Source organism: Saccharomyces cerevisiae, chromosome XV (assembly GCF_000146045.2).
Source record: "Saccharomyces cerevisiae S288C chromosome XV, complete sequence".
NCBI classification, from domain to species: Eukaryota; Fungi; Ascomycota; class Saccharomycetes; order Saccharomycetales; family Saccharomycetaceae; genus Saccharomyces; species Saccharomyces cerevisiae.
The window spans coordinates 738,628-762,644 of NC_001147.6; the positions used below are offsets into that span (position 1 = coordinate 738,628).

General features: G+C 38.2%; 14 protein-coding genes and 1 non-coding gene across 15 annotated transcripts; 5 read left to right on the top strand and 10 right to left on the bottom strand.

Annotated features, from left to right (window-relative positions):
- Positions 1–296: 296 nt before the first annotated feature.
- Positions 297–2,942, bottom strand: MGM1 (dynamin-related GTPase MGM1; the record flags this gene model as incomplete). The annotated part of the gene is made up of 1 exon (NM_001183630.1): positions 297–2,942. One exon carries the CDS (start codon positions 2,940–2,942, stop codon positions 297–299), a length of 2,646 nt encoding a protein of 881 aa, NP_014854.2.
- Positions 2,943–4,282: 1,340 nt separating this feature from the next.
- STE4 (G protein subunit beta) lies at positions 4,283–5,554 on the top strand (the record flags this gene model as incomplete). Its single annotated transcript, NM_001183631.3, has 1 exon — positions 4,283–5,554. One exon carries the CDS (start codon positions 4,283–4,285, stop codon positions 5,552–5,554), a length of 1,272 nt encoding a protein of 423 aa, NP_014855.3.
- A 353-nt stretch (positions 5,555–5,907) lies between these two features.
- On the bottom strand, positions 5,908–6,654 carry SAS5 (Sas5p; the record flags this gene model as incomplete). Its single annotated transcript, NM_001183632.1, has 1 exon — positions 5,908–6,654. The coding sequence occupies one exon, from the start codon at positions 6,652–6,654 to the stop codon at positions 5,908–5,910; it is 747 nt and encodes a 248-aa protein (NP_014856.1).
- Positions 6,655–6,965: 311 nt separating this feature from the next.
- On the bottom strand, positions 6,966–7,676 carry SPR2 (Spr2p; the record flags this gene model as incomplete). Its single annotated transcript, NM_001183633.3, has 1 exon — positions 6,966–7,676. The coding sequence occupies one exon, from the start codon at positions 7,674–7,676 to the stop codon at positions 6,966–6,968; it is 711 nt and encodes a 236-aa protein (NP_014857.3).
- A 421-nt stretch (positions 7,677–8,097) lies between these two features.
- On the bottom strand, positions 8,098–8,655 carry AIM41 (Aim41p; the record flags this gene model as incomplete). Its single annotated transcript, NM_001183634.1, has 1 exon — positions 8,098–8,655. The coding sequence occupies one exon, from the start codon at positions 8,653–8,655 to the stop codon at positions 8,098–8,100; it is 558 nt and encodes a 185-aa protein (NP_014858.1).
- A 242-nt stretch (positions 8,656–8,897) lies between these two features.
- RUD3 (Rud3p) lies at positions 8,898–10,352 on the bottom strand (the record flags this gene model as incomplete). The annotated part of the gene is made up of 1 exon (NM_001183635.3): positions 8,898–10,352. The coding sequence occupies one exon, from the start codon at positions 10,350–10,352 to the stop codon at positions 8,898–8,900; it is 1,455 nt and encodes a 484-aa protein (NP_014859.3).
- A 321-nt stretch (positions 10,353–10,673) lies between these two features.
- On the top strand, positions 10,674–13,259 carry RFC1 (replication factor C subunit 1; the record flags this gene model as incomplete). The annotated part of the gene is made up of 1 exon (NM_001183636.1): positions 10,674–13,259. One exon carries the CDS (start codon positions 10,674–10,676, stop codon positions 13,257–13,259), a length of 2,586 nt encoding a protein of 861 aa, NP_014860.1.
- Positions 13,260–13,586: 327 nt separating this feature from the next.
- STE13 (Ste13p) lies at positions 13,587–16,382 on the bottom strand (the record flags this gene model as incomplete). Its single annotated transcript, NM_001183638.3, has 1 exon — positions 13,587–16,382. One exon carries the CDS (start codon positions 16,380–16,382, stop codon positions 13,587–13,589), a length of 2,796 nt encoding a protein of 931 aa, NP_014862.3.
- Positions 16,383–16,700: 318 nt separating this feature from the next.
- Positions 16,701–17,498, top strand: RCN2 (Rcn2p; the record flags this gene model as incomplete). The annotated part of the gene is made up of 1 exon (NM_001183639.1): positions 16,701–17,498. One exon carries the CDS (start codon positions 16,701–16,703, stop codon positions 17,496–17,498), a length of 798 nt encoding a protein of 265 aa, NP_014863.1.
- A 350-nt stretch (positions 17,499–17,848) lies between these two features.
- On the bottom strand, positions 17,849–18,931 carry MCT1 ([acyl-carrier-protein] S-malonyltransferase; the record flags this gene model as incomplete). Its single annotated transcript, NM_001183640.3, has 1 exon — positions 17,849–18,931. One exon carries the CDS (start codon positions 18,929–18,931, stop codon positions 17,849–17,851), a length of 1,083 nt encoding a protein of 360 aa, NP_014864.4.
- Positions 18,932–19,702: 771 nt separating this feature from the next.
- On the top strand, positions 19,703–20,626 carry ODC2 (mitochondrial 2-oxodicarboxylate carrier; the record flags this gene model as incomplete). Its single annotated transcript, NM_001183641.1, has 1 exon — positions 19,703–20,626. One exon carries the CDS (start codon positions 19,703–19,705, stop codon positions 20,624–20,626), a length of 924 nt encoding a protein of 307 aa, NP_014865.1.
- A 72-nt stretch (positions 20,627–20,698) lies between these two features.
- Positions 20,699–20,902, bottom strand: SNR35. Its single transcript, NR_132261.1, has one exon. It is a non-coding gene; the product is annotated as an SNR35 (small nucleolar RNA).
- A 252-nt stretch (positions 20,903–21,154) lies between these two features.
- Positions 21,155–22,033, top strand: DSC3 (Dsc3p; the record flags this gene model as incomplete). The annotated part of the gene is made up of 1 exon (NM_001183642.3): positions 21,155–22,033. The coding sequence occupies one exon, from the start codon at positions 21,155–21,157 to the stop codon at positions 22,031–22,033; it is 879 nt and encodes a 292-aa protein (NP_014866.3).
- A 164-nt stretch (positions 22,034–22,197) lies between these two features.
- On the bottom strand, positions 22,198–22,638 carry RPB8 (DNA-directed RNA polymerase core subunit RPB8; the record flags this gene model as incomplete). The annotated part of the gene is made up of 1 exon (NM_001183643.1): positions 22,198–22,638. One exon carries the CDS (start codon positions 22,636–22,638, stop codon positions 22,198–22,200), a length of 441 nt encoding a protein of 146 aa, NP_014867.1.
- A 348-nt stretch (positions 22,639–22,986) lies between these two features.
- ISU2 (putative iron-binding protein ISU2) lies at positions 22,987–23,457 on the bottom strand (the record flags this gene model as incomplete). Its single annotated transcript, NM_001183645.3, has 1 exon — positions 22,987–23,457. One exon carries the CDS (start codon positions 23,455–23,457, stop codon positions 22,987–22,989), a length of 471 nt encoding a protein of 156 aa, NP_014869.3.
- Positions 23,458–24,017: the final 560 nt, after the last annotated feature.

The following is a 24,017-nucleotide window of genomic DNA, read 5'->3' on the forward strand; positions in this document are numbered from 1 at the left end:
TTATTCTCACACACTAAAAGAACTACACGACAACCAGATGTGTCTCTGCATACTGTAGGAATACCATTCTCTTCCAAAATAATAGAAAATAATATATATATATCTTTTGTTTACTCTTCAAGACGATAAAGGAAGTATGTAGATGTTACATCGTGCGATATAAGAGACTTGTATACTATAAGAAAGAGCTTAGATGAAGGGTATGCCTTTATTTTTTCAGAAAAATACACCCTAGTAATTATATAACGGTAAAAAATGCTATTTACAAATTCTCTAATGACACTATTTATTTTACATCATAAATTTTTGGAGACGCCCTTGTAGCTTTTCTTGAAAACCAAGATTGAATCTATTTTCTCCAAGGCTAATTCTAACAGCTCCTTTCTCTTTTGCAATTCAATATGCCTTGAAATCTTCGGATCTTCCTTAGCAAACATTTCCACTTGTTCATCTCCCAACAATGTTAACCTTCTGTCTAATTCAATAGGGAAGTTATAAAAAAAATCGCTTAATAATTCAACGTTAAGGAATAAAACAGCTGTGGAGGTCAATTTATCACTAACTGCAGATAGAAATACCTCTGGACAACGATCCTTCTCAATTGTCGAATGACATTTGTTTTTCAACATTTTTAATCTGAACGATAACACTTTGCACCTTTTATCCAGGAAAATAGCTTCAGAGCCTCTTTCCAATAGTAATTTGGACATGCCGAGTGTTTCTTTTTGCAAATTTGATTCATTTTCTAAATAGCCCATTACATTTGCTAATTTCTTACTGCCAACGGCATTTTTGATTGCCTGGTACCTTGAGTTACATTGACGTAATTCTTCCTTTATTAAATTAATGGAATGTTGACGAGCAAGGCTCCAGTCTCTTTCTTCCAAATCAATTTCATACTTGAAGGGTTTGATACAGTTCTCAACTTGATCAGCCGTTGAATAGTATTTACTGTTTAGAACGTTAATGGCTGTATTGCTAACAAGGTCTTTGATCAGTTCATGGTTTTTTAGTTGAGTAGACTCCAGAATGTTATCTAGCTCCTTTAAAATTGCATTGGTAGTAAGCATTGTAGATAATCTACCAATGCCCATTTTAGTTAAGCCGGATGATGCGAGTTCCAATTTTTTATGCCAATATAGCATATCGGTATCACTTTCCAGCTTAGAGGAAGATAGATCCTGAAGATTATCATCCTTCCAATACCGTGTAGCCAAAACATCTAAAACTTTCTGATCCAATTCTGCTCTCAAGATTGATTTCAGTTCATTTCTATGAAATTTTTCCTGAAACTCTTTAATACCCAACTTTAGTACATCTATATTATTCAAAAGGTATGATTTAGGAGTTAGATGCCTGTCGTTAAACTCTACTTTAAACAAATAAGAAGTATCATCCAACTCTTGTTGAATAAGTGTTGAAGTCGGCTCCAGCGCATTTGACATGGAAATCTCCAAGATTTTGATCAACTTTTCTCTCAATTTCTTAGTGGAAACTTGGCAATTGGTAAAATACTTTTTGTTTTCTTTGAAATAAGCTTTTTCAAATTGATGAGACACAATTTGTTTTAAACCATTGGTATTTTCTTCTCCGCTACTTTGGCCGTGCTGGCCTTTTGAAAATATCCCACTTAATGACGAAGAAGGTGCTTCACCGAAAAGACCTAGGTGTTTTCTGTTTATACTACTTGGTGTCTTAGTAATCACTCCTACATAGCCCATACTGAGAGGATATTTTTTATTATTCAAGATGCTTCTTGCTTTTTCAGGATCCACCAAATCCAGTTTGGTAATGACACCTATCGTTCTCAAGCCTTTAGGATCTGCCGCTTTAGAAGCTTTCAAAGCAGAACTATTAGCCAGGTCAACATCCGCAGCAGAAATTGCTAAAATAATATTAGGTGCAGTCAAATATTTTTCGCAGAGGTCACGGATTTTTGTTTTCAGTTCTATTGGCTGGTCTGCCGCTTCCACTTGTATATAGCCAGGTAGATCCACCAATGATAAATCTGGAACGCGGGACGATTTGATTGTCAATTGAATAGGCTCCTCTGAAACAGCCTCTGAAGTCGGAACGGCCATGTTCAGTTCCATTAGCATTCTTTTCACCTCTTTAAAGTCCTTGATATTGTATAGACGCATGCTTGGAAAATCAGCTGTTACATTATTCGAGTTAGGTGTATTGACCAAAGTCAATTCAATGGGTCTTCTTGTGACCATGTTGGAACCTTTTGGTAAGAATTCCCTCCCAACAATGGATTCTAGTACTGAGGATTTACCAGACGATTGTGAACCTATCACGACAATAGATGGTAAAGTTAAATGTGCAGAAGAAGAGTCCACTTTATTCAAAATAGTTCTAATTTCAATCATTTGTTTGGTTAAGTTTAACATTTCGTCTTGCGTTGTATCTACAGAATCGTTTTCATCATCCTCGTCATCATCATCTTCGTCGTCATCATCTTTAGGATCTCCTTGCCTCTTACTTTCGTCATCGTCGAGTGATGTAGCGGCTATTAGAGTAGCAGTTGGCACCGTTCCATCGTTTCCATGACCACCGTCTTGTGACTTATCACCGGAAAACATTTTATTAAACTTTTCCTTCATCGATTCACCTAAATCCTTGATTCGATCTAGTTTGTCCTTAGTAAAAGAGCTAGCTTCTTCCATCTTATAAGCTATATAACTCCCTGCAGCAGCCATCCCGCCACCCACATATATGGGTAACCTAATAATTTTAGATATAATTTTAGGAAAATGTGATATCGATCTCCTGGTGATAACAAAACTCAAAGCATTGGCATGTGCTGATCTGTGAACATTGCTCATGCGGCTGTGTAAGTGCACCAACGGACTTTTGATGTAAGGAGAGCTATATAGTATCGCCGGATGCGTAGCAAGCTGTCTTCTCAGAATTAAAAGCCGTACTGGGCTCGCATTCATCCTTACTAATGTGTTATAGTTCGCCACTCTTGGGATGGCCCTTAATGAAGTAGAATTACTCATGCTTTCAGAGTATTATGGTGAATATGCGAGGCTATATTATAAGTACGAAAAGAATGGAAAAGCCTAAGAATAAAATGATATCTGTACTACCCAAAAAGAGGCTTTTTCGTGTTCTCCCGTTAACTGGTGTGAACCTTCCTAGCTGATTATGTCTTGCCTTTCAATAGAACGCTACTATTTTGTTTTTAACGGTACAAGGAAATATTAACAACTTGCATATTGATCATCGAATACGAAGCGCTGAATGAGGGTTAATTTCATAGTAAATCTTTCATGGACAGAAATATTTGAAATATATTTCCTCAAAGAGTACACTAGATCCATTCATATTTTAGGCTTCCTATGGAAACCGTTTTTTCAAGGATAAACCCCGCCATATGTTCTTTGCGAAGTCTTTTGCAGTTAAAACTAATTACAACTCTGTTATTTACTGACACCTGCGTTAAAATTTTATCACAATATGTCATCCGCTGAGAGAGATGTACTATTTATAATTACTTAAGAGCGACTACTTCATTTACCATTAGCGAGCAGAAGAACAGCTTACTTGTCGATGTTCTTCTCTGGCTAAATGAAATGTCAATTATTGAGATTGAGATGGGTATGTATGATCGGATTTTGATATCAGCCGATGAGACGAAGATTCAATAGCTTCAACCGTCCCTGCGGGGGGTACTTACCTTTTGTAACCAGTACCCTGTGCAAATTCTCGGCGTGTACTACCTCTTTTGGGACCACAACCCTTTGTACGCACTTTCGTCAGATGCAAATTTTTACACGCGTTGAAAAATGTTTCAGGAAGAGATACTGCGTAAAAAAAAGACACATGTGTTACGCAGGAAAAAGTTTGTGAGGCTTTTTGCCTTAACAGATTGACTTGTAGCCCTGTTAGGTTTACCCAACAGTTGTTTTTCTGTGTGTCGAAAATTTTTTCAGATTGTTTTCAACTGACACTTGCCTGTTTCATATTAGTTGTAACTTAAACTTTCAAACATAAAACTTTTTTGGAAGTCCATCCTTCACATGACTTGAATCCCTTCAATATCGAAACAGTATCCTCAAAATCTCTTATCACTTTTCTAATTGTTTTCTTCCCCTTTTTGTAGTAACTCGCTGTAAAGCACATTTTATTCATAATCTCCTTTGTGCCAGAACTCAAGGTCAATAGGCCAGAATTATTGGAAGGAAAGAGGGAAGAAAATACGATATTGCTAGTTCATTAAGTCAAGGAAGAAAATACTCAAAAAACTGTACAGCTCAATCAGGTACACATTACGATGGCAGCACATCAGATGGACTCGATAACGTATTCTAATAATGTCACCCAACAGTATATACAACCACAAAGTCTACAGGATATCTCTGCAGTGGAGGATGAAATTCAAAATAAAATAGAGGCCGCCAGACAAGAGAGTAAACAGCTTCATGCTCAAATAAATAAAGCAAAACACAAGATACAAGATGCAAGCTTATTCCAGATGGCCAACAAAGTTACTTCGTTGACCAAAAATAAGATCAACTTAAAGCCAAATATCGTGTTGAAAGGCCATAATAATAAAATCTCAGATTTTCGGTGGAGTCGAGATTCAAAACGTATTTTGAGTGCAAGTCAAGATGGCTTTATGCTTATATGGGACAGTGCTTCAGGTTTAAAACAGAACGCTATTCCATTAGATTCTCAATGGGTTCTTTCCTGCGCTATTTCGCCATCGAGTACTTTGGTAGCAAGCGCAGGATTAAACAATAACTGTACCATTTATAGAGTTTCGAAAGAAAACAGAGTAGCGCAAAACGTTGCGTCAATTTTCAAAGGACATACTTGCTATATTTCTGACATTGAATTTACAGATAACGCACATATATTGACAGCAAGTGGGGATATGACATGTGCCTTGTGGGATATACCGAAAGCAAAGAGGGTGAGAGAATATTCTGACCATTTAGGTGATGTTTTGGCATTAGCTATTCCTGAAGAGCCAAACTCAGAAAATTCTTCGAACACATTCGCTAGCTGTGGATCAGACGGGTATACTTACATATGGGATAGCAGATCTCCGTCCGCTGTACAAAGCTTTTACGTTAACGATAGTGATATTAATGCACTTCGTTTTTTCAAAGACGGGATGTCGATTGTTGCAGGAAGTGACAATGGTGCGATAAATATGTATGATTTAAGGTCGGACTGTTCTATTGCTACTTTTTCTCTTTTTCGAGGTTATGAAGAACGTACCCCTACCCCTACTTATATGGCAGCTAACATGGAGTACAATACCGCGCAATCGCCACAAACTTTAAAATCAACAAGCTCAAGCTATCTAGACAACCAAGGCGTTGTTTCTTTAGATTTTAGTGCATCTGGAAGATTGATGTACTCATGCTATACAGACATTGGTTGTGTTGTGTGGGATGTATTAAAAGGAGAGATTGTTGGAAAATTAGAAGGTCATGGTGGCAGAGTCACTGGTGTGCGCTCGAGTCCAGATGGGTTAGCTGTATGTACAGGTTCATGGGACTCAACCATGAAAATATGGTCTCCAGGTTATCAATAGCTTCGAATTGGAAATACTGTGAGCAGTAATTATCAATGGATGCTATTATATAAATATACATACCTACACCCATCCCATATTTACATAGAATAACAACAGTAACATTAGTTCTGTGGAAGCGCAAAAACGTCCTTTAATAAAGTAAGTCAAAACATTCAACAATGAAAATTCAAAGCATTGTCATTTGCTTCCTTTTTCTCTTTGGATAAACGAAACAAAAACGAACAAAAGTGTCATGCACTCAAAAATTCTTTTCAATCGTTTTGGAAACAGTATTATTCACTGACTTATTTGACCAACTTGCTAGAATCATCTATGTTTTCAGGCATTGTTTAATTTCATGATGGCTGTCCCTACTTTAGCTTGTTATGAGCCTTCACTGGCTCGTCCTTATGTATTGCGTCTGACCCAAAATTTGTCCTTTCTTGTTTAGTGGAATTTTTGTTCGGTAATTTCAAAAATGCCTGAATTTTCATTAACAAATCATCTGGTAGTTGTGTTATAAACATAAAAAACTGCTCCCTTCTGGGATGATTTTCAATTGCTCTCTGTACTGCAGGATCATTCAATATCATCTGAACCACGTCCGTCATCATATCCTCATCTATAAGCGCAAGGCTTTTAATCCAGGGCAAATCGGCTATACGAAGAGACATTTCTTCCTCCGGAGACACTACTTTCCACGGGAGATCAAAATATTTAGATAGTTCACTATTGAGATGTGAGAATTCATGAGGCACATCAACGGTATAGTCAACTGCATATGCATCATCTTCAAACGTTAAGTCATGTTCAATGCTAAACTTTCCAGCGTTACCTATAAAAAAGCATTCTATTTTTAAGTTAAACTCTCCCCAACCGGTTTCCTTGATAAAAAATGGCAGCGAGTTCAGTCGTCTTTTGGGCTGTTTGAAGCTAGAGTGCAAATGGTAGATGCATTTAGAGAGGATGGTAGGCTCCACTTCCTTTCCTGTTGCATCTAACATGAGGAGTTCCATCTGCCACCGACGTAAGGGAAGTTCATTTCCCCGGATGTTTTGTTCCGGTATTATAACCTGTTGTGTTTTTACTCTGAAAGTGACTTCTATTGAATGATCCATAAAAGAGCGTCTATTATATGGCACCAAAAAAAAAAAAAAGGGCTTTTGGAGTCAAGAGTAAAAACAATTTAGTCTGTAGAAAAACTTGAGTTGCTGCACTTCCTCTTCACCCGAACATGGCTGTTCTAGTTTGTTGTCGTGCAACTCTCTAATGGTGATGACTTATTGATGTGGCTTTGATTTTTTCTTGCCCGTGTAACGCGACCGCGCCAGCTGTAAACGTCACTAAATAATACCATTAATTGGTCATTTGCTTATATGTTATATAAATGCTTTCTCTATCAAAACTTTGATTATATGACTGCCGAACTTTAAGGGTGAAGTAACAAGTACAGACCAAATAGAAAAGATAAGATTCCCATCGACGGCATTAAGGAGGATGATGAATTTTCGTATCCCCCAATAGTTGTAATATTTCCCGGGGTGATTGTTGGGAAAATCTCAACGCTGGTAACACCCGTGGATAAAGCTAAACTTGTCGTACTAGATAAATAAGAAATGGTGCTCGTTAATGTTGCAGTACTTGTCGGCATTTCACTATTATTGATGATGCTCATATTAGTTACTAAAATATCTTCATACGCGTAAATTTTCGGTTTCGGAATCTCTTCAAATACCTCGTCTGCCCCGACTTTCTTCTGTATGCTGTCTTCCATAATTTCATGTAGAATACTTTCAATTTGAGAAAACTTTTTGTGCTCCACTATTGTTAGAGGATCTTCCAACAGAAAATCTATAACAGATTTGGAAGCAAGGACCGTATCGGTATGTTCTTGAGAATCAACAGCTCGCGGCTCCTCCGGTAAATCTGCTAATACTAAGTATGGATTAAACTCCATTTGATTTAGCAGAGCTGGTGGTAATGAGTTTTTATCCAAATGGAAAACTAAAGGACCAGGTTCATTTTGTCCTGTTTCATCTTCTTCATACTCATCTGATGTAAAAGTAATTGAGTATTTGGTAGCAAACACTTGTGCCATAAAAAAGGCGAAGAAAAGGGAGGATAGATATAATCCTAACATTTCAATAAGGATCAAAAAAGAGAATGGGATACAAAACTTTACTTTCCTTCCTTTCGTGCTAGTTACTGGCTTGGTGTTGTTCTTTAGTTATGTGTAGCAATGTTAGCTGCTGGTTTTTTGTCTTGGATAACTACAAATACTTTCAGGAAAAGAATAATTTATACATTATACAAAAGCGGCCTCTTTTATAAACAAAGGGCAAATGACAGTTAGCAAGACATATCATGGTTGCCATGGGACACAAAAACGTAGCCACAAAAAAAAAAAAAAAGGTGAAAGGAAGCGAGCATTAATTTTTTATTTTAATATGTAACTGTGATATGTATTAACAAAGTATCTTTCATAATTTTTGACGAATATTTTTACTTCTTTTTTACTATTGAAGGTTGGGCTGTGATTCATCGCGCAGAAAACAAGGACCTCATTTGAAAATTTCCTTGAATTGCTTAACAATGCTATTTTTGATGGCAGTTGGAGATGTCTTCCATTCTGTTGGCAATGACTTCCAGTCGATTTCTCCCATGATTTCCTTAATTTGAACTTTTTTTTCACCTGCCTTTGTTTTGAGGGCGTCCAGTAATTTCTTCACATTTTGATCAATATCAAGCTCTGAAGACACTGGCAATTGGTCCATATATTTCTTTATAATGTCCATTTCACCTTGCTCTTTGGCCACCAGATCGTCCCTCTTGTTAGCAAGGAACTCATTGATCGAGTCCTTTCTTTGAGATATTAACTTGGAGTACATGTCGTACAGGGAGTACTCATCAGCGCTCTTCCCTTTTAAAGCAATTTCTTTGTTTTTTATGGCAGATAACATATTTCTGATTGCTGTCTTCTTCATCTCATCCTTGGCAATCATAGCCTTTTTCAAATCTCCTTTCAATAGGCTGACTGCAGCCGTGTAGGCTGGAGAACTGTTATAACGAATGAAGGTTAGTCTATTTGAAACAAGTGGCCTAATTGATTGTCTGAACATCTTGGAATAGTGTTATTTGCTGTATTCCCCAACTTTATCCCAAAGTCTTTTTTCTCCAGTTCATTACTTCTGTAAAAAATGTTGCAGATCCTTTTTCTTCCCTTTAATTTTGAGTCCTTCCCCCCGAAAAGTCCCAGATGCCGGGTAGATGTGATTTATATCATTTATCGTTTATAGAGTATAAATTGGGTGATGCTACACTAAGTACGTATGCTCTTCTGAACTAGACTTAGTTTGCCCGATTAGTCTTTCTCACTCTCTTTCTCGAGGTAGTTGGTCCAAAGCGATACAAAGCTTTCCGTTCTCGATACAGCGCTTGAATTCTTAGACTCATTATTCGAGATCAAGCCGGCCTGTTGTTTCTTATCTTCATCCCAGTTTAAGAAATTGGACAGTAATTCAAGAACTTCAAACTTTCTTGGGTCTGCTCTGGGTATGGACACGAAAGATATCAATAGATTGGATATCAGTTCTTTATCAACGGATTCAGAATCGCTTGATTTCTTCAACATGGCCAGTGCCTTTGTTAAATGCTCATTTAGTATAATGGCTTCGTGACGTAGTTTTCCGATCTGTAAGATGTGCTGCTTAGATTCTTCCTCATATTTTTCCTTCATAGAGGCGTCCTCCTTCATGGCTTCTAGCTGTTTTTTCATGCTTTCTAAAGCTTCTGTGTCATTGTTGTGCGTTTCTATCTCCGTGTCAAGTTGGGATCGTAAAGATTTGACTTCCTGGTCTCTCTCTCTAGCCTCTTCTTCCCTTTTGTTGTCAACTTCTTCTATCTTCAATTCCAGATCATTTAGAGAATTCTTTAATACTGCTTTCTCCTTTTCATGGGATTCCAAAGCCTGTCTCAATTCATCTCTTTCTGTTCTCAAGTCAGATATATCTTGTTTATTATTTTCTAAGATTATCATGAGTTCCTGAACTTGGAGATTTAATTGATCTTTTTCCTTCCTGTAAGTGTTAAGTTCCTTACTATGTTTTTCAATTATGTCGTGTTTTTCATCTTCCAAAGCTTCTATCCTTGATTCGTATTCCAAAAAAACCTCTTCTGTACTTTCTTGCTCCTTTTCTAGGTTTTCTAACTCTGTATTTAGGGTCACAATCGTGGATTGTAATTCAGAGTTTTCGGTCTTGGTAGCTTCAAGTTTCTTCTTCAATTTCAGATTTTGTGATTCATATTCAGTAAGCTGCTCCTGCACTTCCTCTAATTGTTTTTGTGCTTCTTTCATCTTATTAAAAATTGATTTCATAGAAGATATCTTGCTCAATAATGTGTCATACTGTGTTTTGAATTCGTCTCTTTCCTTAATAACATTTGCTAGTTCATTTTTGAAGTCTTCATTAGGCGTTTCTTGATCCTTCTTGTGGCTTAGTTCCAATTTTAAACGTTCAATTTCTTCCCTTAGTTCCTTCATCTCATCACCAGCCTTTTTGTCCTCTAAAGGATTTATGGTGTCTACAGTCAGGCCGTCATTTACTTTTTGTTTGTCTACTCCTTCAGAGAGATCTTTCCCCTCATCGTCCGGGCTTGCCACGATACCATCAGCCTCTGGATCTGTGGACATTTTTGGAGGAACGGTGACGTTTACAGAATTGATGATTTCTTCAGGTTTATTGACGGTTTCATCAACGTCCTCCACATGAGGATGACTCTTGGCCTTCTTACCTGTTTTCTTCTTATTTTTACCCATTCTAATTAAAAAAAATGCAATTGTTTGAGGGGATCAAGTGGAAAGTATACACAAGCATCTACTATATAGCTGTTTATACAAGATTTTCTTGTTCTTCATGAATGGTCTTTCTGTTTGTTTCCATTTTTCGTATCGAAATGAGCACGAAATTCAAAAAGAAGTACTGAAAAAAAAATCAACATGAGAAGGAACAGCCGATCTCTCAGCGAAAACAGTGGCTTCGTTGAATACGCTGCTTGATCCTTACACAATAAGGAATTGGGTATCTCGCAGTTAATTTTATAACTTCAAGTCACTTCATAATAAACTAAGCTGAAGAAAATGGTCAATATTTCTGATTTCTTTGGTAAAAATAAGAAATCCGTAAGATCGTCAACATCCAGACCTACGAGACAGGTGGGTTCGTCTAAACCAGAAGTTATCGACTTAGATACTGAATCTGACCAAGAATCAACCAATAAAACACCAAAGAAGATGCCTGTAAGTAATGTAATTGATGTATCAGAGACACCTGAAGGAGAAAAAAAGCTACCTCTTCCCGCTAAGAGGAAGGCCTCTTCACCAACTGTAAAGCCAGCAAGTTCAAAAAAAACCAAACCCTCCTCTAAAAGTTCAGACTCGGCTTCGAATATTACGGCTCAAGATGTACTAGATAAGATTCCATCCTTGGATCTGTCAAATGTTCATGTGAAAGAGAATGCTAAATTTGATTTCAAAAGCGCAAATTCAAATGCGGATCCAGATGAAATTGTTTCTGAAATAGGTAGTTTTCCAGAAGGAAAGCCAAATTGTTTATTAGGTCTAACAATTGTCTTCACAGGTGTTCTGCCAACCTTGGAGCGTGGTGCATCGGAAGCTTTAGCGAAAAGATACGGAGCAAGGGTTACTAAATCAATTTCAAGCAAAACTTCTGTAGTAGTCTTAGGTGATGAAGCAGGGCCAAAGAAACTAGAAAAAATCAAGCAATTGAAAATCAAAGCCATAGACGAAGAAGGCTTTAAGCAATTAATTGCTGGGATGCCTGCTGAAGGTGGTGACGGGGAAGCTGCCGAAAAAGCACGTCGAAAATTAGAAGAACAGCATAATATTGCTACCAAAGAAGCAGAATTGCTTGTTAAGAAAGAAGAGGAAAGGTCGAAGAAGCTTGCAGCCACTAGAGTTTCTGGTGGCCATCTGGAGAGAGACAATGTGGTTAGGGAAGAAGATAAATTGTGGACAGTAAAGTACGCACCAACGAATCTACAACAGGTCTGTGGTAACAAAGGAAGTGTAATGAAATTAAAAAACTGGTTGGCTAATTGGGAAAATTCAAAGAAAAATAGTTTTAAACATGCTGGTAAAGATGGCTCTGGTGTTTTCAGGGCTGCAATGTTATACGGTCCTCCTGGTATTGGGAAGACAACTGCTGCTCATTTAGTTGCACAAGAGCTTGGGTATGACATTCTTGAACAAAACGCTTCTGATGTTCGCTCTAAAACTTTACTTAATGCCGGTGTTAAAAACGCTCTTGATAACATGTCTGTAGTGGGATATTTCAAACACAACGAAGAAGCTCAAAATTTGAACGGGAAACATTTTGTCATTATCATGGATGAAGTTGATGGTATGAGCGGAGGCGATAGGGGGGGAGTTGGCCAGCTGGCACAGTTTTGTCGTAAGACGTCAACTCCATTGATTCTAATTTGTAATGAACGTAATTTACCAAAAATGAGACCATTCGATAGAGTATGTCTTGATATCCAATTTAGAAGACCTGATGCTAACAGTATCAAATCAAGATTAATGACAATTGCGATCAGAGAAAAGTTCAAACTTGATCCAAATGTCATTGATAGGTTGATACAGACTACAAGAGGTGATATCCGCCAGGTTATTAATCTACTTTCAACGATATCTACGACTACTAAAACCATAAACCATGAAAATATCAACGAGATCTCAAAGGCATGGGAAAAGAATATTGCCCTAAAACCCTTTGACATTGCCCATAAAATGTTGGATGGACAAATATACTCAGACATAGGTTCAAGGAACTTTACACTGAATGATAAGATCGCATTATATTTTGATGACTTTGATTTCACACCCCTAATGATTCAGGAAAACTATTTATCTACAAGACCAAGCGTTTTGAAACCCGGCCAGTCACATTTGGAAGCAGTTGCTGAGGCGGCTAACTGTATTTCATTAGGTGATATTGTCGAAAAGAAGATTCGTAGTAGTGAGCAATTATGGAGTCTTTTGCCTTTGCATGCTGTTCTTTCATCTGTTTATCCAGCATCAAAAGTTGCCGGCCATATGGCGGGAAGAATCAATTTCACAGCTTGGTTGGGCCAAAATTCTAAATCTGCCAAATATTATAGGTTACTGCAAGAGATACATTATCATACAAGACTAGGTACATCTACTGATAAAATTGGACTAAGGCTGGATTACCTACCAACTTTTAGAAAAAGATTATTGGACCCATTTTTGAAGCAAGGTGCTGATGCAATTTCATCTGTCATAGAGGTAATGGACGATTACTATTTGACCAAAGAAGACTGGGATTCTATTATGGAGTTTTTCGTAGGTCCTGATGTGACCACAGCCATTATCAAAAAGATACCAGCTACGGTTAAAAGTGGATTCACGCGGAAATACAACAGTATGACACATCCAGTCGCAATTTACAGAACAGGTAGTACTATTGGTGGTGGTGGTGTTGGCACCAGTACTAGCACCCCCGATTTCGAAGATGTCGTTGACGCAGATGACAATCCAGTTCCCGCAGATGATGAAGAAACACAAGATAGTAGCACAGACTTGAAGAAGGATAAACTTATCAAGCAGAAAGCCAAACCTACGAAGAGGAAGACTGCCACCAGTAAACCTGGTGGTAGCAAAAAAAGGAAAACGAAAGCATGATTTATTCATACACTAAGATTATAATTACACTTTTCTTCTCATTGATTTTGTGAGCCGTTCTATCACAGATACGAAAACTGTGTGGTGATAATAGCTCGATGGGTATCATCACCGCCCTATATAAAATACTCTTATTAGTATAGTACACAAAATAATGTACCTGTACGTACAACCGTCGTTAAATATTACATTTATTAGGTCTAACATTTGTACCTAATATGTCATTCCAAAATTATGCGTTGCAATTGAGAAACTTCATATTATTATATTATTAATCGCGTGTTTGTCTCTATCGTTATCGTTAATATCGCAATCATCCATAAAGTTTTATAAATGCAAAACTTCAGTGTTGTCAAAGCGTTCAGCAAAGGCATCCCTTAACCAATAGTATAGTTTTTGGAATACAATTCTTTGAGCGTTGTGGTACCGGATGGAATGATCAGAGTCTGGAAAAATGTGCATGTCATAGTTCGTCAATCCCAATAGATTCAGTTGATCAACTAATCTAAAAGTATTTTGTATGTGAACATTATCATCGAAAGTTCCGTGCACAATGAAAAGACGCTTTAAAGATTCGAATGATTTGAAATTTTGGATGGTGGATACTTCAAAATAGCCTTCATGGTTTTCCGATGGTTGGTTCATATATCTTTCCGTGTAAACGGAATCATACAATGTCCAGTTTGTTACTGGCGCGACAGCCATGGCGTATTTAAATGTGTCGCCGTTGTCTAATTCCACGGTTTTCAAGCTAGTAAAACCGCCGTATGACCAACCCCAAATAGCAATTTTGCTTTCATCTATATGTTGGCTATTCCTTTGTATGAATTTTTTTGTGACTTCAGTAATGTCTCTAGGTTCCCAATATCCTAATTTTTCGCGGGCCCATGATCTAAAACTCCAACCTTTACCCCCAGTTCCTCTGGGCTCTATTTGTAGGACGATAACATCTAATCCTGAAACAACTGCTTGTTCAAACGCAAGAGACGACTTGGTGGTAAATGTTTGAGATCCTGGACCACCATAAATGTTGACTAATATCGGGTATTTTTTTTTAGGATTTAAATTGGCTGGTTTGATCTCAATGTAATTTATTTCTACGCCATCGTCTAGGACCATGGTTTTATAGCTTGTAATAGGTAAATCGTAGTTCTTTATTTTTTCCTTGAACTTTTCATCCTTCGTCAGTTGCAAGATTGAATCATCGTGAATTTCGGCAACGTTCAAAACCCTTGTAAGCGGACCAGCTACTTTAATAGGTGTATCAGGCCCCAGTTTTTTAGAAATAGCATATCTCGCACTAGAACTTAATTCGAAGTCATAAAAATCGTATTTGTCTGATGGGTTTTGTAAACTTTGGAAAGTATTCTGAGTTGTAGAATCCGTAAGGCTGATACTATAAAGGTGTTGTGACATGACACCAATCTCATTGGCAGTAAAAAATATAGTATCTGTTTCATATTCGTAGCCGACTATTCCATTTCCAGTCACTTCCCAGTTCCCTTTGGTCAACTGGATAGGCTCTTTGGCAAAAACGGTTGGGTAATAAAAGAGATGACTGAACCCTCTACTGTCTGCATGAATATCAATGTACCCATAATCCATTCTTTTCAACTCTGGCTTTGGGGGGATGCTTAAAATATCCTTCGTCTTTTCGATCCATCCGTTGAACAGGTTTGAATTGGTGTTCCTCACAGTAAGCATTTGAGATGATGGTATATCATACACTTTTACGTCTAATATCTTAGAGTTTCTATCGGTGATTTCGAACCTGAATGTATCTGGACTAATCCATTTTCCGTTATACAGAATGGAATCCTTCTGACCACCAGTATTAATTGAGTAAATTATACCGTTCTGTAAGTTAACGAGAAACAAGTCGAACTGTGGATTTTGGAACCCTGGCTTCGGGTATTTGATTTTGGTGTCGGAAAGGTATGCTTCGTTCATATTTGTGTAACGGTTTAATCGGATATCGTCAACACTGGTGTCATTGAATCTTGCAAATACAGCCTTCGAATCGTCTGGAGCCCACCATATTGCTTGATCAGAAGCAAGGACCTCTTCTTCATATATCCAGTCTGGTTTGGCATTGAATATATCCTTGGAGCCATCTTCCGTTACCTTCTTGGCAACTCCGCTATTTACTTGTTGCAGAAACAGATTGTTCTCGTAAACAAAATAGATATAATTGTATGCAGGAGAAAAATGCGCATAGGAAAGTTTTGATAATCCAAGTTCATAATTATCATCTGATTTTTCGGGAGGTAATATCGGTTCAATATTACCTGTGTTTAAGTCTTTGATCCAATAAAACCCCTTCGAGGAGTGTCTAAACTCAGACTCTAAGTTAGTTCCAAATATAAGTTTATCCAATTTATAATTAATTTGGACAGTACTTACGGTAAATTCTACTCCTTCATATAGGAACCTATTGCCCCCAAGGTTTACTTCAAAAGTCTCATCAAATAACTGCTTTGCAATAAAATTCGTATGTCCATCAATTTCTTTTGTAGTAAAATATAGCCCCGGATCTGAGTCTTGGCCTAATAAGCGCTGTGGTGGGTCAATAAAGTGGAAAGTATCCTCAGGGATGGCAAAATCTCCGTTCAAAACGTTTTCAATTGAGAAAGATCTTTTGCCCAAACTAGAATCTCCTGCAGATGTCTTAGGACGCGTGATTTTGGTAGGTAGAAGTTTTGAAGGTATTAGAATAACAAGTAGAACTAAAACTGATAGTGCTATTAATGTAAAGACTAAGACATAAGATCTTTTCTCGGGCAGAGACCATTCTCCCCATCGACGATTAAATTTGTTTACACTGAAAAAGGAATGCGTGTGATGCTGGTTTTCAATATCATTAAACTGGAAGCTTTCTCGTCTGGGACGCATTGAGTATTGTTCCTGGAGAAAGGGGGTTTGAGGAACATCTGTAACATCTATTGTAGCTTCTGTCGGTCTAATCTCGTTAATTGTATGTCCATTCTCGTTACTTTGAGGATCTGTGTTAGCTACACTATCGTTATTAGGAAAGAATGGCTTATCCATGGAAGAGTTTGAACTTTTCCTTTGCGGAAATAAATGACTATTCTTCCTTTTATGCGAATGAGTTGAAGCAGACATTAGGGGCTTTCTATATTTTTTACACGAATAACACCCTAACTAAGTTTATTGAGGTCATGAGGCTGGAAGAAAACAACAAAACAAAATAGGTATCTAATTTCTGTCATTTCATACTTAAAAGACTCTAGGTACAATCACCTTTGAAGTTGTTTGTTATACCGTGAAACAAATTTCATCGGCCGGGTGGCTATGCGTAAAGCCGCGCCTTGATAGAATAAGGAGAGAGGCTTATACTATATACCTTGATGCTACAAAAGCATATAATGGTAGCAATCAAAAACCAAAAAAAGATACATTAGCGTTAGAAAATCGGGAATTATGGCAAACCAAAAGCAAATGAGAACTCAAATACTAATCACGGACATTCCTAGTGGCAAATTTACTAGTAAATGGCCTACACAACTGGAAAAAACTTTATTCAAGGAGCAATTTCCAAATTTACAAAGTCACTTGCAGTATTACACGCCGTTGCCATTTTTAAACAGAATTATAATCATATTTGATAATGAAGATGACACGCTGCAAGTGTTTAAGTTCTTACAGGAATTGTTAGCTAAGGAGAATAGCGGTCCGATGAAGTTATTTGTAACTGAGTCCCTTTTAAATAATCAACATCCGCGATCTCGTTCCACGGATGATGCTGTTTCGTTGCAAGATAATAACTTGGCACTTTTGGAGGATCATCGCAACAAACCGCTCTTATCTATTAATACAGATCCAGGAGTCACTGGAGTAGACAGTTCATCCCTCAATAAGGGAGGCTCTTCATTATCTCCGGATAAATCATCTCTAGAATCGCCCACAATGTTGAAGCTTTCGACGGATTCAAAGCCATTTAGTTACCAAGAACCGCTACCAAAGCTTTCTAGGTCGTCTTCTTCAACTTCGAACCTCTCATTGAACAGAAGTTCACAGACATCATTACCTTCACAACTAGAAAATAAGGATAAGTCAGCGTCAGGCACCAAATGCCTTTTCGCCTCTAAGCCACTAGGATTGACCATTGATACTTCTACTAGAAGTAATGCTGCATCGTGTACCGAAAATGATGTAAACGCTACTGCCTCAAATCCTCCAAAAAGTCCAAGCATAACGGTTAACGAGTTTTTCCATTAGAGCACTAGAGCATAACTAATACTATAAATTAGACAAAGCAGAAAAAGGGAAAAAGGTTCATGCTATGATAATGTAAAGAATATGCGTAGAGATATCTATATATCCATTTATACGTTTATATACTTGCGTGTTTACTTTGTATGGCATAATAACATGTATGTTTGCATTAGGGATTTGTTTTAGTGTATCCAAGAGCGATTAGTATAGAAGGAATGTATGTATGTGTATACGATATTTATATAAAGGGAAGTTGGCTAATTTTTTGCACACTTTCGTCCTCTTTCCATTTTCAATGAATGCGTAGAAGCACAGACTGGGAGTGGAGAGAGTTCGCAGTTTTGATCTCTTTCTCAATCTTTGTTCTCCTCTGCCGCCTTGTGATAAGCGTCTATAGTTGCTAAAGAGGTGTATTCTATAGTGTCCACTTGGGGACAATTTCTCCGAATAAGGTTATAAATCACATTGCCCGGGCCAAAGCAAATACTCTTATCAATTTCCACTGGGGTTCCAGAGTTTATGGTATCATAACACATGGTGAATTGCACAGTCCTGCTTGAACACTTAACGAATCTATCTAGGGCATGATGAATATAGTAAGATATATTACCATCTAAGTTAGCTATTATTGGATGGTTCAACTCCATCAACGTGTGAGTTCCGTTTTTCTTTAATATATCCCAAATGTAGTCATAGAGTGGTTCCTGAACGGGCCTCAACACAGTGCTATTATGGAAGGGGATGTTGTATGGGTTAGTTAATTCTGTAATTCTTAAACGCGGGAACCTTAAGTTCAATTCTGTTCTTAAGGACTCTAAATCATCAACCAGACCGGTGACTACACATTGCTTTACTGAATTTGCATTTGCTACAGAAATGGTATTTTGTGAAGATGATAATAAATTAGGGGAATTTAGTAGTTTTTGCACTTCTTGCGGTAAATCTGTGGCCCTCGGAGAAGAGAGTGCCCACATTTCAAATTTGTTGGATCTGTTGATATTGTGGGCTACTAAGTACTTTTCAGTAGATGTTACCATTAACTTATTTCTAAAATTAGCAATATCAAAAAGATCCTTTAACGAAAACAGTGAATTAACACTCAGACATGTTAACTCGCCTAGCGAGTGACCCAAAAGGTAACATTGTTCATTGTCTTTCTTGTCGGGGGAATCGATCTTAGTCATATTTTTTGGTGCTTGATCTTGAGGATCAGAAGGATTCGAGAGTATCTGGTACAATTGATAGAAAAGGTTGGAGCAGACTGCAATGCTTCCGGGGCTGGAAGGGTTCTGGAAGATGTACTGCAATAGATCATTTGATTCCTTGCCGTTCTGACTCAGTATTGTTTGGAATTCTCTTGATTTGTTTCTTATTATCGCTTTTAATATCGAAATGGAGATGGAGGTCCCTTGACCTGGGAAGGTTAGTAGCTTCATACAAACGCTTATATATGTGTACCACGATCAGAAAAGTGCAAAACGCTTTGTTACTACCCTCAGTGTACGTTATTGAATAGTTCTAATATGCAGCAAGTTACTGGTAAGCTTTGTTTTACCCTTGAGTTCGATACTCAGTTTACTTCCTCCATCGGAGGTTGAAATGCGCCTTGTCATACGGCCAAAAAATGCCATGTAAGAAGATGACACTTTCTGCATTTTGAGTATATTTAAGGGCCTATAATTTTCTTCCAACTTTCTCAAGACAAGCATATTGTGTACTTTCGGTTTAGCAAGCCTTTTTACTTCGTTAACACAAGGCGATGCTAACGTGTGTTTACTGTTTTAGAAGATCGGCATTTATCAAATGTAAGGACAATGAGACATGGTTGACCAATTAGTTCTTCTCAGATAGGAGTTCTAGTTCTTCTGCATACTACTTAGTCCTCTTCTGTCGTTGACATTCAATTGCTTGTGCATTTCTAACATGAAATAGTGGTACTACGAATGCTATTATTCTATGCCAGGCAAATTCCTCTGGAACTTTTTTTTTTTCAGTTTTTTCGTGGTGAGCTTTTTTTGCCTGTCTATCTCGAAAGATCTTGTTGTTGATGACTCAGTGCAGTCGCGATCACTTTCGACTCGACATGCATTTGCAAGTAATTCTGTTATAAAACGTTCTCTTCGTTTTTTCAGTCTGAAGCTCTTCTGCACTTTTTTACTGGGTTAGATTCTATATAGTCAAGTAATTCGAGGTAGCATCAAAGTAATATGTCATCAGACTCAAACGCAAAGCCATTGCCTTTTATATATCAGTTCATATCAGGTGCCGTCGCCGGTATTTCTGAGTTAACTGTTATGTATCCGCTTGATGTTGTTAAGACAAGATTTCAACTGGAGGTGACGACGCCTACTGCCGCTGCAGTAGGAAAGCAAGTAGAGAGATATAATGGTGTCATCGATTGTTTGAAAAAAATTGTAAAGAAGGAAGGGTTTAGCAGACTTTACAGAGGTATTAGTTCACCAATGTTGATGGAAGCACCAAAGAGAGCCACCAAATTTGCATGTAACGATCAATATCAAAAAATCTTCAAAAACCTATTCAACACGAATGAAACTACGCAGAAGATCTCCATTGCGGCTGGTGCATCTGCTGGTATGACAGAAGCTGCAGTTATTGTTCCATTTGAATTGATCAAAATCAGGATGCAAGACGTCAAGTCCAGCTATCTTGGACCAATGGACTGTTTGAAAAAAACAATCAAAAACGAAGGTATTATGGGGCTATACAAGGGTATCGAATCTACCATGTGGAGAAACGCTCTTTGGAATGGTGGCTACTTCGGTGTTATCTACCAAGTGAGAAATTCCATGCCCGTAGCAAAGACAAAGGGACAAAAGACCAGAAATGACCTTATTGCAGGTGCGATCGGTGGTACGGTCGGGACCATGCTTAACACTCCCTTTGACGTGGTGAAATCCAGAATCCAAAGTGTGGACGCGGTCAGCAGTGCTGTTAAAAAATACAACTGGTGCCTACCTTCGCTATTGGTCATATACCGTGAAGAAGGCTTCAGAGCATTGTACAAAGGTTTCGTCCCCAAAGTATGTAGACTAGCACCCGGTGGTTCATTAATGTTGGTGGTTTTTACCGGTATGATGAACTTTTTCAGGGATCTGAAGTACGGACACTGATATTTATTGTATATAGAATACCTCTTTCCTCTTCAATCTTAACTACGTTATTTCTACGTCAAAATAAGAATAGCATGTCTGTCCTACCAGCCCTTGCATAGGCGTCTTAAAATGTTGAGAAGCCTAAACTTCCCTCAATTTCCTACACAAAAGGGCATTAAGATGAACAAAATGATGATCTCTCCGATGGACTTGACGCTTATACCAAAAGAGACTCGATATAAACAACACGGTTTTATAGTCCTGGATTATTAATCCGCACGATTAATTTTGTATGGTTTTTTTTTAAAATTTGAAATAAAAAGAGTAAATATACAAGAAGTAAAACCGAGGTAGTACTCTTTAGAAATTCTTCATCTCTTTTTATAGTTGCACTGGGAGGAAAAAAAAATATATATATACTATCTCCATTACCCGGAGTTGAATATAAAGAACGGCGTATTAGGGTCCCTTGAGTTATTAAAGAAGACGCTTGTGATATAAACCAAGCAAAGAGAGAGGTGAAAGGCAGCATACATTGATAAAATTATGTCCGCAGAACCATTATTACCCACACATAACGGATCGCAGGGAGGGGAAGTGAGGTCCCCAGATCAGAAGTTCATTGTGATACGGTTTTCCGACGTATCAGTAAGGGATCTGCAGTTGAACATATCAAATGTACCATTTTCGAATATAAATACCCACTGGCTACGTCGGATGTGTAGAGAATTGAGGCCCCAACAAACACAAAAAAGAAGACTGAAGTTTATAAGGAACGGGAGTATTCTGAATACGCATTCCAAGATTGCTGAGGAACTGACGCATTACTTCGATACTGCTAATAACTCTAACGTCGCAACAGGCACCAGCGTGGCACCAGAGCAGAACAACTACTATATTCATTGTATAATTGGTACAGAGGAGCTGACACAAGCAGAGTTAGCCAACGAAGATCTAAAGGACGATGCAACTCCGTCCAATGACTCCATGACCACGCAGGCCATCGGGTTTGATAGGCTACGATCCGTGGGATTTACTGAGCAAGAAATCGAACTGCTGAGGCAACAGTTTCGGGCCACGTATGGAGATTTGGAGGAGGAGGAGGAGAGACTTGCTCAAAATGGCAACAGAGATGATGAGGGCCATGACATTAGACAGTTGGAGGAACAGTGGATGGAAAGCGGGAGTGGGACCGCTCAGGGGAATGGGGCCGGAGGCGGCAATGAAGACAGGTTTAACTCTGTGCCGATCGCTAACATAAAGCACAACAAAGACTTGCTTTTAGGTATATGTGTCGGATTCTTCTTCGGCGTCTTTGGTATACTATTAATGAAGTTTGATGGATTGTTCAACAGACGGCAAAAAATGGCGATTTTTGCCGGTGTGATTGTTAATGTTATGTTTTGTCTTGTGAGAGGTTTTTAGTAGTGAGGCGATTAGATGTCGTTTTCATGTACAATAATGATATTATTTTTTTTTTTTCAATTTTTAGTATTTTACATGGCATTCTTACACTTTTATAAAGTATTATTTATATTACTAGTAGCAGTAAGTGATCGCCCTTTTTTTTAGCACTCGGTCCAATGCTGCTAACGACGAATCAAAAGATAAGCGTTCTCTTGCTTCAAGTTATTCAAATTTCTATAGTTACCTTCTAATCTCATTAAGAGGCCACCGAATGAGTAGTAAACGGCAATTAGATCCTTGCTTACTTCCTCAAACTTGTAAGCGGTACCATACATGACGTAATCATAATCATCTGCAAGGGATCTGTCACCAGCCTGTGGAGGTCTCCAGCTTCTTGTCGCAGAAGAGTCGTTAGCTGGGGTGTCTTCGAGGTTTAAAGAGGATGCAATAGTCACTGTCAAAGAATCTTGTGCGGCGACGGGAAACAATTCAACATTTATATCCAAGGTTAGTTTGCATTGGTCCTGAGTGGTAGATGCGGCTTCGATACGGCAGACTTTGTTATAACGACCGGGATCAACTTCCGAGACTTGGAATATATCATCAAATAGAGTGTTAGACATTGCTGCGGTTGTTATGGAAGCAATGAGCTGGCAACTGGGCTTTTATAGCTGCCATCACAGTTTAAATATTCTGAAATTTTTCATCTTAGTTTTCGCTTTAGAAAAAAAAAAATGTGAAAATGAAAGATGAAAATAAGACCTGGAGAAAACCTATCACGTCTGACGAACATGAAAAAACTAAGTCAAAATTTGATACATAATGTCACTAGTATTATGACTGTTTCTGATATTAATTACTTATTATTATACCTAATTATTCTTTTAACCCTTTCTATAAAACAACCAGAAAAAAAAAACCGGAAAGAGAGGACCTCTTGTATTTTATCATATTATCGTATCGCCTCTCTTTCAATGCAAAACGGAGGGGTTCCTCTTTGTTTTGTAGTCCTTGATTGCCGCCTTGATAGCGTCTTCTGCAAGCATGGAACAATGCAGTTTTACTGGAGGAAGACTTAGCTCCTTCGCGATTTCCGTGTTTTTAATTTTAACGGCCTCATCAAGTGACATACCGCGTACCAGCTCGGTCATGTAGGAGGAGGAAGCGATGGCAGACCCACACCCGAAGGTCTTGAACTTAACGTTCTCGATAATACCCGATTTATCATTCACCTGTATTTGTAGTTTTATCACATCACCACACGCAGGGGCGCCCACGATTCCTGTGCCGACATTAGCTAAGGACTTATCCATGGACCCAACGTTTCTTGGGTTTGTGTAGTGGTCAATTACCTTAGGATGGTAAAGTCTTTTGGCAGCTCTTGTTATGTGGGAGCCCGTGAGAGGCTTGAAGTGGGCAGGATTAGCGAGTCTGGCGAACATCTATGCTGTGCTATGTTTGTTGGTGATGTATGAGCTGTAATGAAACCTCAGCGTTGTCTACATATGCTTCTTTTGCTGTTGTTATATACTGCTATACTGCTGCACCGGCCGGCCCCAGGTGCTTATTAATAGTAGGTTCCGCATAGGGAAAAAACGAGGGCGCCAAAAAACGTTGGGCCTGAACCGGACTCTGAAACAATAGAATCATGGTGACTCGGATATATGCAGTATGCTGTGTATCTGTATTATGGGTGTACATATATAAACATCTGACCACTATAAAGTTGCAGTCATAATTCCATACCATGCCTTTCTAGACTGGGAAGGTGCGGACCCTGTAATGAAATAAGAATAATTCCATAGTGGTTTGGCGTTTCCTTTTCCGGGTTATGCTTAATTATTTCTTGAGTTTGTCTGCCTTTTGTTTTTGCTTAGTAACGTTAAGGGGCAGGTTAAAGAAGCGACATGATTGACAGTTCGATGGGTTAAGGTGGAAAGCGAACCCTCTATAACTTACATTTGACTCTTCCATTTGGTTGCAGTTGCCACATTTCTCGAGA